Source organism: Mobula hypostoma, chromosome 1 (assembly GCF_963921235.1).
Source record: "Mobula hypostoma chromosome 1, sMobHyp1.1, whole genome shotgun sequence".
Classification (NCBI taxonomy): domain Eukaryota; kingdom Metazoa; phylum Chordata; class Chondrichthyes; order Myliobatiformes; family Myliobatidae; genus Mobula; species Mobula hypostoma.
Window position 1 is genome coordinate 34,796,689 of NC_086097.1, and position 14,423 is coordinate 34,811,111.

The following is a 14,423-nucleotide window of genomic DNA, read 5'->3' on the forward strand; positions in this document are numbered from 1 at the left end:
AAAGCTGTTCAACCGAACTTCAATTTTCTTCCTTTCTTCCAGCACGGCCCGCCTTCCCCCCCGACCCGACCCCACCCCGCCCCACTACACAGCCTTTCTCACGGCGTGACGCCACTGGATTGACCTCGGCACCAACCGCTCAGCGGCGACATGTCGGTTTGATTGACATCGGCGGACAGCCAGTCATCAGGCGTCCCTGCCGTTTGACGTCGGCGGAGTGTCCCGGCCCCTGCCAATCAACGGGGGACAGGGGGCGGGATGGAGCGGGTGGCCCGCCCATATCCTCCCTCCCTCCCTCCCGCCCTTCCCATCCTCTCCACACCCCCTCGCTGACTTGACCACACAACCCCATGTTGGAAATAGATACGGCCGTTCGGCGCTGACACAAAAGGAGGAAAAACACAATAGGGAGGGATAGAAAATACCACACGAGGACCTATCAGGAACGGGCGAGTGCTGGTGAATCAAGTGCGCTCAAGGAATGTGACAGTTTTTTTTTGAGAAAAAAAATATAAATCGTCTACTAATTGTTCCCCCATCGCGGAGGGGATCTGATCTCAAACACACGCCGCAGCCGCCCGATTTTATGGACGCTTGAAGTGAGCGGCCCCGAGGCGGCTGGCGCTAACTGGACAGGAGCCTGGGGGGTTGCTGTGGCCCCGAGCTCGCCTACACGACACCCCCTCCCACCCCTCCGATCGAGAGGCGGAGAGGACGCCGGCCGGTGGTGGGTGGGGGGCCGCCCGATCGTTTGCTACCGCTCGCCCTCCGATCGCGGGCTGCTGCTGCTGCTTAACGCCACTTTTGCGAGGTGACCAGGCGCCGGGTTGACGTGATCGGAAGGGATATGTCCTCGCCTACCGTAACCACTCCAACGGAGAAAGTAGATGGATTCACCCGCAAGTCCGTTCGGAAGACCAAGCAGAAGCGCTCGCAGAGCTCCTCGCAGTACAAGATCCAGGGTAAAGCCGTCGACTTGAACCCCCTGCCTCTACTGAAAGGTAAGGCCACAAAAGTCAGCCTTCACACTCGGCTCCCCCAGTAGTGCCTGCAATATTCCACTATTGGATTCCGTCCCCATTCATGCACTTTTTGCAAAGTTGTTGGGGTTGGTTGGGGGGGGGTGGTTGTGGCAATGTGATTGGAGAAGGAGATCTGGCGTGAACTTGACCAAAGAGAAGAATAGATATCATCAGCACAGTTTATAATGATCCTGCATGGTCAAATCCGTTAAGTAACTTTTTATTCCCCGCTGCAGAGGTTTCTTTAATGAAATGTAAGGTTCTGCAAAGTTCGATGGAGACATTCAACATAAATACAGATTGAAGACATCCCCCTTCCGCTATACTGTTCCTGACACCCTGATATGATGTTTATAAGGTTTGTCTGCAGCTTCCTGATGTAAATCTAAGTTAGGGATTGTATTCTCCTCATATCTAAGTGGTGCAGGTACAGTAGAGATGTATTCATTGTGTGGTTGCTAGGCTAACAGTCTCTGTTGTTGAAGTAACAAGGGTCTCTTGAGGCAATTACTTGTAGCTTTTAGTGTTAAATATATTGTTTGGGGAGCTTGAGTTATGTGCACCTGTAATATTGAACTAATTTGCGTTGATCTGGGGAGTTACAATGACTTTATAAAGCATTATGATACTATGAAACCAGGGTTTTGTAAGATTTTCAAAATACTCTGTGTTTGCCTCCTAAAATATAGATAGCTGAAAAGTTTGTGGACAATGAAGTTTTGCAGCAGTATTGATGAATTATTGCAGTTTTTAATTCCCATGTATATGAGATCTAGGATTCTCATACCCGTAATTGTTTCAGGAAAAAAGCAAGAATGGTAACCATAGATAAAATTACATTTGAATGTTTATTGTGCAGTATGCATAATGCGACTGATAAATGTTCTTAGGGTTTCTAAGGATATAAGCTATTTCCTTATGTTATTGAACTGTCTTCTGTTTTTAAAAGAAGCAACTCCTGATTGGATGAATCCTGTTTTTCTGCAGCTAGTTCTATTGGGTGCAAATGATATTTTTAAATTCTAGGCATTGTGGTGACGTATCCTTTTAAGTATACTAGTGAATGCTAGCGATAATTCAGAGATTTGTCTATCAACTGGTGTATATTAGCAATAGCTGGTTTGTCTGTCACAGTTTTGGTAGAAATTACTGGTTTAGTTGTTGGTACAAAAAGTTAATGATGCCTCTAGAAAAGAAGGTTAATAGAATAGTTCAATTGAACATCAGATCACGAGGATAAATCAAATGATTCATGTCTGGCATCTGAACCTTGGAAATCATCAGGTTAAAATTTGTATAGACTTGGTTGTTTATCTCTTTGACTTAAGAGTGACAATATAGCATTTTCTGTGAGGAAATTGCAAGATTATTCCAGTTGATTAAGAAATGTAATCTATGTATAAAGTAGTCATGTTTCCAGAGCTGCTTTCCGTTGTTATTAAATCCATGAACATTTCCTTGTGTGCTGGTATTCCCCCAGTTATTTTAATAATTGTTTAAAGTTTGTTCTTCTGTTACAGTTGGTATAATAATCAGAATCAGTTTTATTATTTATTTTATTTATTGATATAGTGCAGAACAGGGCCATCCGCCGCAAAGAACAGTACTGCCTAGCAACCCACTGACTTAACCCCAGCCTAAACCATAGGACAATATATAACAACCAAGTATCTACTAACCAGTGCATCTGTGAATTGTGGGAGGATGCCAGAGCACCCAGAGGAAACTTGTACGCTCACGAGCTCTCTTACGGATGACGCTGGAATTGAACTTCAAACTCTGATGTCTCGAGCTGAAATAGCATGTACTAACCACTACGCTACCGTGGTGGCCTAACATATTATCTCTGACAGATGTCATGAAATTTGTTTGGCGGCTGCTGTAAAGTACAACACATAAAAAAAATTACTATACTTGACAATAAGAAATGTATGTAGAAAATAAATAAGTAGTGCCAAAAAATCAGGTAGTGTTCAAGGTCCATTCAGAAATTTAACTGTGGAGTGGAAGAAGCTATTCCTAAAACATTGTATGTTTCCTCAAGCTCCTGTACCTTCTCCCTGATGGTAGTGATGAGAAGAGGGCATAACCTGGATAGTGAGGTTCTTTAATGATGGATGCTGCCATTTTGAGTTACCACCTTTTGAAGATGTCCTCAGTGTTGAGATTGCTTGTGCCCTCGATGGAGCTGGCTGAGTTTACAACCTTCTCGCTTTTTCTGATCCTGCGCTTTTGGGCCTCCTTACCAGACAGTGATGCAATTAATTAAAATGATTTCCACAGTATATCTGTAGACATTTTCTCAAGCCTTTGGTGACAGACTAAGTCTGCTCAAACTGCTACTGAAATAAGCTGTTGGTGTGCCTTCTTCATAATTGCATCAATGTATAGGGTCCAGTATAGATCTTCAGGATGTTGACCATAAGACACAAGAACAGAATTAGGCCATTTGGCCCATCAAATTTGCTCTGCCATTCCATGATGGCGGATTTATTATCCCTCTCAACGCCATTCTCCCTGTAACCTTTGAGACTACTGCCAATCAAGAGTCTATGCTACCTGGTCTGCTGAGTTCCTCCAGTATTTGTGCGTGTTGCAAGAATCTATCAATCTCCACTTTAAATACACCTAAGGACTTGCCCTCCATGGCCATCTGTGGCAATGAATTTCATGGCTTCACCACCCTCTGGCTAAAGAATCTCTGTTCTAGTGGACGTCCCTCTATTCTGAGCCTGTGCCCTTTGGTCCTAGATTCCCTCACTATAGGAAACATCCTCTCCACTTCCACTCTCTCTAGGCTTTTCAATATTCAATAGGTTTCAATGGTTCCCCCTCATTCTTCTAAATTCCAGTGAGTGCAGCCATCAAATGCTGCTCTTACATTAACCCCTTCATTCCCAGAATCATTCTTGTGATCATCTTCTGGACCTTCTCCAAGGCCAGCATGTCTTTTGTTTTAGATGAGAGGCCCACAACTACTCACGATATTCCAAGTGCAGCCTGTTCAGTGCCTTATAAAGCATCAGCATTACATTCTTGTTTTCATATTTTAATCCTATCGAAATGAATGCTAGCATTGCACTTGCATTCCTTATCACTGACTAAACTTGCAAGTTAACCATGAACTTAAAGATAAAGCCAAACCATTGGGCACACCTATTTGGTATGTAGTCAGAGATTACACAGTGAAGAATTTAAGTCTGCTGATTTTGCTTTGTACAGTATTTATTTTGCTCTCCTTTCCAACTTGTCCAGCTCAGGATCTTCAAAACATAATGATTTCAGGAGTAAAACAAGTTAAGCTCGTTCCAGATTGGCAATCAGACCTGGGTCATGTCAATTCCGTACATTTTAGGAGCACAGTGGATTTAAGAGCACTTGGAATATAGTTTTTCACTAGTAGGTCACTTGCTTGTTCAATTTTGCAGCTGAGTGTAGTGTGGTCTAACTTAGGAATCTGTGAATGCTATCAATATAGCAAAGTCTTATTCCATTAGGGTTAGTAAGAAAATATTGTTATTGACTTAATTTCAGATCTTTCTCAAAAATACTTTGCTGTTTTGTGCTGATTTTAAGTCCAACTGGCTACTGGCACCATAAGTTAATGAGGCCCTCTCTGAAAAGGAAAGCATACATCAATTGAATGATTCAATAGAATGCCAGATCATGAATGTATTTTGATTGATTCTGGTCCAAACCCTGAATCCTGAAGTGTTGTTCGTTTATAATTTGAATCAACAGACTGAGTTGCTTTTCTCTTGAGAAAAAAGAGCAGAAGTTTTGCCCAGTAGGGGCTTTTAAAATTATTAGAAGATTTTAATAGTGCATGCAGAGGGAATGTTTCCACTTGTGAACATAAATAGAGCTGATCAATAGAAAATAGCCACAAAGATGTTCTTTACTTGAGAGTGGTGAAAATGTGGAATTTGCTTCAAGGAGTGGCTGAAGTGAATAAAATAGATACATTTAAGTAGGGGCCAGCTGAGAGTATAGAAAGTATAACAATAAAATTTTAAATTAGGAAGGTAAAGAGTAAGAAAAATTATAGAAAAAAAACTTATAAAGTCAGAGATAATACGTTGAGTAGAGGGTAACCAAGGAAAAGAATGGACTATTAGGGATGAAAAAAGTCATTTGTATGGTGGGGAAGGATATGGTTGAGGGGCTTACTGAATATTTTATGTGCATATTTACCAAAGGTAGTGTATTTAATTGTTGCTGTTTGCAATTAAAGACCAAGCGCGTGAAATAATGAGTTAGGATAAATGGAGAAAAGCAGTGAATTTAAGATCTTTGAAAATGCATAGTCATCTCTGGATGAAATATATCCCAGACTTTAAAAAATGGAAAGGCGGGTATTACAGAGGGTCTGATGACAGTTTTTCAAGTTTCTGGCTATAAGGATGGTGCCAGAGGATTGTAGGACTGCTAACTTTGTACACAAAGGAAGGAAGAAGGAATAAACCAAGAAACCAATATACCGGGTAAATGAGTCATCTTTGGGGTACTGCAAGTCTGTGTCTTTGCTGTTGCTTTGCTGCGTGCTTGAATGCTCGGTGGTGGGTGCCGATGCTTTTAGTTGCTGGTGTCGGGAGGGGGTATCATTGCTTGCTGCTGCTTACGCGTGGGAGGGAGGGGAGCTGGGGGGGGGATTTTGGGGTTCTAACATTTAACTGTTGTTCATTCTTTGGGAGCACTCCTGTTTTTGTGGATGGTTGCGAAGAAAAAGCATTTCCGGATGTATATTGTATACATTTCTCTGACATTAAATGTACCTTTGAAACCTCTGTGTTGGGCATGTGGCCAAGTGGTTAAGGCGTTTGTCTAATGATCTGAAGGTTGCTAGCTCAAGCCTCAGCTGTGGCAGCGTGTTTGTGTCCTTGAGCAAGGCACTTAACCACACATTGCTCTAGTGTCTGTGCAAGGAGTGGCGCCCCACACAGACTTCCAATCTGCGCCTTGTAAGGCATGAAAATGCCCAACACAGGCCTCTCATGTCTGAGTCGATGTTCCCTCCCTCCCTCCCTCCCCTTTGAAACCTTTGAAATTAGAGTATTTTAAATTTGGTAGGCAACTTATTGGAGTCCCATACTTGGGATTCATACAAGCCTTCATTTAGAAAGCATGGATTTGTTAAGGGAAGGCTGTGTTTAACGCATGGTTGGATTTTTTTTGAGTTAACAAGATTGTTCTGTAGGATAGTGCATTTGATGTATGTATTCTGCTTGTGTCTGTCTATGACCCACTTAGCAGACTGGTCAAAAGTACAAAAGCCTGTGGGATCCAAGTGAGAGTGGCAAATTAGATGGAATATTGCCTAGAAACAAAGACAATACAGTGGGTTCCGCTTATTTGGGACAACTCTTGGATTTGGAGCATGCAATCATCAATAGCATTGTATGAAAGCAGACCATTATCTGGAAGTAGAAAAAATATGGGAAGTGTAGTAGTGAAACTTAGAAGAGAGATTAGGGAAGCAGAGGGAAATAATGTATTTGGAGGGTTGCAGTAAGACATGGGGAATGTACAGTGCAAGGTGAGGGAAAACCAGGATCTTGGAATGTATGTACACTGATCCTTAAATACCACATGACAGGTCAGTAGGGAAGTTTCAAAACAGCATAACTTTGTCAAGTCATTAAAAATTTAGAAAGTAACAGGGAAATTTAGCTTGAACAATAAACAGCATTGGTCATTTCATAGCTTGAGTACTCTGTACAGTTCTGGTCACTAAATTACTGGAAAAATATTGCACTGGAGGAGTGTGGATGGTATTTTTGAGGATAGTGCAAGACTGGAAGATTGTAGCCATGAAGAAAGATTGGATATGGTACTGGAGATTTAGATAAGGGATTGAAAAGGAAGAATTAAGGGCTGTTTCTCTCAGTTGCATGGTCAGAGACCAAGGTACATAGATTTAGAATAATTGGCAGAAGGTTAGAGAGTGGAAGAGACCAAAAAAAAATCACTTGAAGGGTAGTAGAGGCAGTAATGCTTATCACTTTTAAATAACAGCTGTTGTGACCTGCAGGGGCATGGAGCCGGTAGTGAAGATGTGATTAGGCGGGGCAGGCTTTTTTTTTTGCAAGTTTTCTGTTATTTCTGATGAGAGAGAGTAGAATAGAGGGAAATATTAATAGACAAACAAGGACATTCTGCAGAGGAACATAATGCCGTGGATGCTAAACAGCACTTGTGTAAATGTTATAGATTCTGTAATAGTAATTTTTTTTATCCAGTTAGGTGCTGCTTCAGGAATCCTTTTGAAAGACTTATTATGTTCATATTGAATCGTGCTGCTCCAATTACGATCATGTGGTCAGTGTGGTAATGCACTATACTTTGTAGAATATACTTGGCATTTCTCAATTTGGCACAATTTAGAGAACTTTAACACAGCTTTCCATCATTTTTCATGTTTTTATATCTCATAATTGTTTGTGTCCCTATACTATACAATATGAATAAATTCTGTTCTTGTTTCCATTCATAACATTTTCCAGGCAGAGAATGTTTATATTGGTGAAAAATTCGAAGGGAAATATGCGGTATAGTTGACCAAAACTGTGATTCACCAGGGATGGTAACCATGGTGAATCAAAACGTTAAGTTGTAGAAAGGAATGAATAATGATGTGATGTCAAGCTTAAAAGTTGGAGAGCATCAGGCTCTTGCTGTTTGCTTTATTCCATGGTCCAGGTGAGGTTAGTATGGGCCAGAGGAGAATATGGAACCTGCTGGCTTTCATGCCTAAGGTGTATGTTAGGTAAATGTTAAACAACCCACCCAAACAGTGAGAAAGATATGATTTTCAAAATTATTTTAACATCTTCCTGTGACATATTTGCTCGTTGCTTCCCCTTATTTAGCAATTCATTGCAGTTGAGCCATGATGGTAAAACTAATTTTTGTACCTACTTATTTGACCAACTAACGTTGGTCAAATAAGCCCTAGTAGTTGAGCCATTTAACCTTCATAATGTACCCCCGATACCTTTTAATTTGATTGATAAAGGATAAACCTGTGCCTTGATCTGGATTGAGAAAGAACCTTTCTATTTATTGCTGTCTGTAGCTATTGCATTTCTGGAGGAAGTGTGATAGTCTTCTGTCTGTTGCTTTTCAAACACCAGCTTTATTTGAAGTCTTCCATTTTCTGAAGAGAATGGTACTCAGAATTGAGGAGTAATACTGCAAGGATAGAATCCATTCTGTTGCCTTTTATTTTTTGTTCAGACAGATAAGGGATGATGGACTAGATAAAAAGACGTTTTTTTTATTTGATTTTTTTTTACTTTACTGTCCATTACGCCACTGGCATTTAGGGCATCAAAGAAGGTCCTTCATCTCTGGCGGTGTTCAGGGCTCCCTTCTTCATGTCAGTAGCTTCCTCTCGGTTTTCACTACTGTCAGTCACCTAAGTCCTGGGGTGGAGACTCAGGAATACCATCACATTCAGATATAGAAGGATTCTTCATTGCTGTTTCCATTTTGTTTTTCCAGTTAGGGTTGTTACCCCTGAGCAGAACCCTTGAACCTGGAGGACCCGTGGACCACTCTAAGTCTGGCCTCTACCCTTGACTTGTTTGGCATGGGTGACCCCACTATGAGCTGAAGCATAAAATCCTGACTCCAGCCAGCATACCTCTCCAAGTCATTGAGGCATGCAAGCCTCCAAACCCAGCAACAAGGCTGTGGTCCTCTTGGAGGTTTTTATTTGTTAGGGATTTAAAAATAGGAGCTGTAATCCAAAAGCTGCATTCAATCACAAAAGGATATATTTGAAACTTTTTTTCTACAACATAGTCGGAATCTTGCCCTTTAAAGTTGTGACTGTTGCATAAAGTGGGATCTTTTAAAAACTCAGGTAGATATTTGGATGAAAACATTAAATGATCAAGAGCAAAGGCAGGTGTGTTAGGTGCATGCTAACCAAGATCCAACTGAAAGTTGAATTAATTACACTGGTCTACCTCTGTTCTTTAGCTGGAAGATCTACTGACAACTCCTCCTCTATTAATGCTATTATATTTGGCATGAGATGTATTCTTTGTTTTCATCTGGACTTCAGATCGTGAAAAGTGATTAAATTGCGTAAACATTAACTTCTGGCATATCACTTTGATATTCGATGAAGCTTACTTACTGGATTAGAATAATTTTTTTTTGAGATTTAATTTTGATACTGAAATCCATCCTCTTTAGCAGGTGAGGAAGCAGTTGTACTTCTGCTCCCTGCCAAAATATCGAAATGTAAATGTTTTGCATGTTGGAGATGAGGGTTATTAATTGACCAACTTGGTCATTATGTTTTCCTGGTGCTGAACTAGCAGATGTTTGGATTATTCAAAATTATTCATATTAATGCTCTGGTGAACTTTCAATTCTCTCTTTTTTTTAAAGATAATACATAATAGAGAAATATTTATTGGAACTAGGTAAGTTTTGAGGAAGGATGGTAAACAGAGCTTCAAGGGGAGGCAGTGAACAGACCAGCAACACACACAAAATGCTGGAGGAACTCAGCAGGCCAGGCAGGATCTAGGAAGCAAGTTCAGTTGAAGTTTCGAGCCGAAACCCTTTGGCGGGACTGGAGGAAAAAGCTGAGGAATAGATTTAAAAGGTGGGGGAGGGAGAGAGAAACACAAGGTGATGGGTGAAACCGGATGGGGAAGGATGAAGTAAAGAGCTGGGATGCTGATTGAAGAGGCAGAAGGCCATGTAAGGAAGAAAGAGAAGGTGGGGAGGAACACCAGAGGGAGGTGATGGGCGGGCAAGGAGATAAGGTGAGAGAGGGAGAAGGGGATGGGAAATGCTGAAGAGTTGGGGGGGGGTTGTTCACAACCCCTTATATTCCGTATGGGTAGCCTTCAACCTGATGGCATGAACATCGACTTCTCGAACTTCTGGTAATGCCCCCTTGTGTTTCTCTCTCCCCTCCAAAACCTTTTAAATCTACTCTTCAGCTTTTATTCTCTAGTCCTGCTGAAGGGGTTTGGCTCGAAATGTTGACTGTACTCTTCTCCTAGATGCTACCTGGCTTGTTGAGTTCCTCCAGCATTTTGCGTGTGTTGCTTGGATTTCCAGCATCTGTATATTTTCTCTTGTAGCGAACGGACCAGGTAAGCTTCAAAGAGGTGTGGCAAATAGACAAGGTGAGTGAGCAGAGAGTGTGGTAACTGATGCCACAGTGAATGGGAAACGTTAATTGGTGAGCCGGATACTTAAACTGTTAGTATTTCCAAATAGCCAGATAGTGACTTATCAGCATTTTATTGCATTCTGAGACCAAGTTGTATCTGTAAGAATTGTGTTTGAGTCCGGTATGGTAAGTAATAGCAGTGTTGCTTCATTAATTCACAATTATGTTTTTTTACCACAAGCTTGACAGTTTGTGTGGTCATACTGTTTTGTGGTAATCTATTAAACTTCAAATTGAAAACATGCAGTGGTAGGATTTGAACAGTTTTTTGTTATGATCAGTGCACAGCCGTCACTGTAGCTACACATATTGTAGTTGACGTTGAAGTGAGTACACACAGCTAACAATATAAAGATGAATGAGGGGCTCCAGCCCTTGTCAACTTCATTCTTCCATGGAATTGATATCTGTTGTTTTAGCTTTAGTCCATGCAATAGTAAATAATAAGAGTTATTATCTTGCATATTGTATGTGTAGCAGTATGCATTTCTTGTAGTAGCGAAATACATATAAATCAAAAACATAAGTTGACAGAAATGAACAAATTAGCACTGCTGTCAGCTGCTGACATTTTTCTTGATGAAGCAAGATGCTTTATTTTAATTGTGTGTTGAGTTGCACATGGTTTAACATCCTTTTTTTAAAAAAATGGAAATGAAGGCTTCCAGCTTTAAATGAAGCAGTGTTTACTGTACGAGCCTGGATACAGTCTAATCAATGCCCTATATCCCATTGCTGAAACTGCCTAACTCCAGGGCCCTTGAGCAATTCATTGCTATTAGATTGCCAACAGAGATCAAGAATTTCTGTCTAGTGTGGAGCAATGGAGAGGGCAGCAGTTTGTACCAGCTTCCTGGTACTGCAACAGTTTCAGTAATACATCACTCTAAAAAATAAAGTATTGATATCTCTTAACATTGATTCCCTTAGAGCTCTAATACTTGGACACACATCCTGAGCACAAATCAAGGTACCAGCAAACACCAATATTTTAAAAATGTTCTTTAGACCATTAATTATAGATTTTCATCTAACCATCTCCCTGCCTTGCGACATTTAGACTGTGAATGGCTGATGGGTTGTGTAAGGAGTTAGTATTTATGTGTGTTGTACTCTTGTGGGGTTAGAAATTGAATGGAAATAAATCGACTGTGGGACATTAACACAAACATTGTTTTAGCGTAGACTTGTTAAAATAAGCATCTTTTTGATATAAGCTTTATGCAAAATATATACACTAATACTCACCCATGAGGGTAGGGGTTATGAAACTTGTAATATTTAGCTGATTAGAAGCTAGTCAGTTGATAACATAATTTCCTAATTGAGAGTATAGATTTCCCCTGAGTTGAAAGTAAAACGCATCTTGATTTGCTCTGGGGAAAGATGTTTTAGTAACATATTTGTTGTATATAATTTCAGGTAGTTAATGTCATAAGAAAAGTGCATTTTTGAGTACTTCATTTGAATTAAGCCCAGTGAACTTGAGAGATTTTTTTCAAGTGTATGATTCATCTGAGATCCCTCAGAATGAAGCAAGTTGAAATCATAATTATAACTATTCCAGTGAAATTTTGTGTTATCTGCATGAAAGTTGCAATGACTTACAAGATTTTGTTGAAAGTGTGTAGATGGGTTGTGTGGTTGGTTACAAACATTCTTGCTGCATATAAACAATTGCCTTCAATTGGGAAAAAAAAACATGGTCTCGAGGACATGTGGTTTTGTTTGAGCAAATGTTCTGTTTTCATTGTGGGTTACTTAAAAAAAAATTAGATTGTCATTTTGGTTTGATGGGTTAGGACTAAATCACAATGTTAAGAAAATGGGCTTGATGGATTTGAATGAGTGCAAATTTAGATGTGTTGGGTTGATTAGAAATTGAAACCTAGTTTATCAGTGGTCTTTGTAATTATGTGCTGAATTATTGAAAACATGCCAGGGACAGGGTTTAGACCCCCTTCACACAAAGACTTTGTAATTAGATGATAAAGGTAAAAAAATAGAGCAGAATTTTTTATTGTAAAATACCATGTAAGATACCAGACGCTTATTGGGGTTAGGTGTCACAGTTACTGGCTGCCTTTAAAAGTATGTGATTGGATGCTTTCAAGCAAAAGGGCTGTGGCACCATAAAGATGAGCCCAGTTTTGTAGTTTCCCATGATTCAAGTGCACTTTATATGGGGTTTAGCAGAATTTAATTGGGCAAAGATGATTTTTTAAAAAAGTTTTGTTTCAACCTTCCACTATGGATCAAGCTTACTTTGATTGGAAAACCAAAGGTATAATACGTTTTCATGATCTATTTCTGGATAATTGTTTCATGTCTTTTGATCAACTTTCTAATAAATATAACTTACCCAGATCTGAGTCCTGACGAAGGGTCTCGGCCTGAAACGTCGACTGCACCTCTTCCTACGGATGCTGCTTGGCCTGCTGCGTTCACCAGCAACTTTGATGTATGTTACCCAGATCTCACTTTTTTAGATATCTACAGATTAGAAACTTCTTAATTACTGTTTCTCCTAATTTTCCACACCCATATCCAATGGACACTTTGGAAAAAATTTTAGATTTAAATCTCTTTCAGAAAAGTGTTGTAGCAATTATATATAATATAATTATGAATTTATGTCCCGATGTTTCCAATAAAATTAAAGCTGACTGGGAAGGTGAACTTAACATTATTAAACCGATTGAAAAATGGGAAAAAAATTCTTCAATTGGTTAATTTATCCTCTATATGTGCTAAACATGTGTTGATACAGTTTAAAGTACTACACAGGGCTCATATGTCTAAAGATAAACTATCTCGTTATTATTCTTATATAAATCCTATATGTGATAGATGTCATTCCGAGATAGCTTCTTTAACTCACATGTTTTGGTCATGTCCTTTGTTGGAAAAATATTGGAAAGACATTTTTGACATTATTTCAATGGTTTTGAATATAGATTTACAACCTCATCCGATTACTGCTATCTTTGGATTACCAATGATAGATTCAAATTATCTAACCTCTTCAGCACGTAGGATGATTGCATTTCTTACTCTAATGGCTAGAAGATCCATTTTGCTGAATTGGAAAGAGATTAACCCTCCTACGGTATTTCATTGGTTTTCACAAACTATGGTATGTTTGAATTTGGAAAAAATTAGAAGTGCGGTTTATGACCCTTCCATTACATTTGAAAAAAACTTGGAGGCCATTCATTCAGCATTTTCATTTGATGTAATTTGACCATTTCCAAACTTGTTTTATTTCTCTGTATTGTTGGTTGAGAGGAATGGAGTCGTCGACACTAAGGTTTTCTTCTTTCCCATTTTCAAGTTGTTAGTATTGCCCAAGTCTTTTAGTTTAGTTGACTAATTCTGTTTAGTTTAGTTTTTTTGGGGGATGGGGTTTGTGTTTTTTTTTCTTTTTCATGATTTTTCTTCAGTTTTTTTTGCTTTGTATTATTCACTATTATTCTGCACGATTGGGAGCTTTGTTAATTTTTACTATTTGGTTTTATAATTACTCATTTTAAATGTAACAATGTATCTCCTACTACTTGTATTTTTGCTTTGTTATGTTTTCATTCTATGAAATTAATAAAAAGATTGAAAAGTTTTGTTATTCTGCGATGTAAATAATTCAACGTGTTTGTGATCTGTATAGCTCACCGCCTTACAAGGTAATGTCTTAATCTATATTGGAAAGTTCCTGTAATTTATCTTGGAATTCGCTACTGTGGTATATTTGTTTATTGCCTTGCTATTAGTTTAGTGTAAATGTATGGTAAAATAACATTTCAAAGTTCAAAATAAATAAGTCACCATAAAAACCCTGAGATTCATTTTCTTGCAGGCATATGTAGTAAATCCAAGAAACACAGAATCAGTGACAGACTGCACTCAACAGAACGGACAAACAACCAGTGTGCAAAAGACAACAAACTGTGGAAATACAAATAATAATAAGGAAATAAATAAATAAACAATAAATGCCGAGAACATGAATGAGTCCATAGGTTGTGGGAGTAGTTCAGATGATGGGGTGAGTGATGTTGAGTGAAGTTATCCCCGTGGGTTCAAGAGCCTGATGGTTGAGGAGTAAGAGCTGTGTCTGAACCTGGTGTGTGTACCATCTTTCTGAAGGCAACAGCAAAAAGAGAGTATGGCTTGGATGGTGGGAGTCCTTGATGATGGATGTT

At 39.4% G+C, this 14,423-nt stretch overlaps 1 protein-coding gene across 1 annotated transcript in view; it reads left to right on the forward strand.

Annotated features, from left to right (window-relative positions):
* The first annotated feature begins 317 nt into the window (after nucleotides 1–317).
* The window catches only part of ppp2r5eb (protein phosphatase 2, regulatory subunit B', epsilon isoform b), a 122,300-nt gene continuing 108,194 nt past the window's right edge, over nucleotides 318–14,423 (forward strand). Inside the window, exon 1 of the mRNA XM_063046278.1 lies at nucleotides 318–1,001. Coding sequence (XP_062902348.1) covers nucleotides 848–1,001 — 154 coding nt within the window. The 5' untranslated portion in view covers nucleotides 318–847. The remainder of the gene's footprint in view (nucleotides 1,002–14,423) is intronic.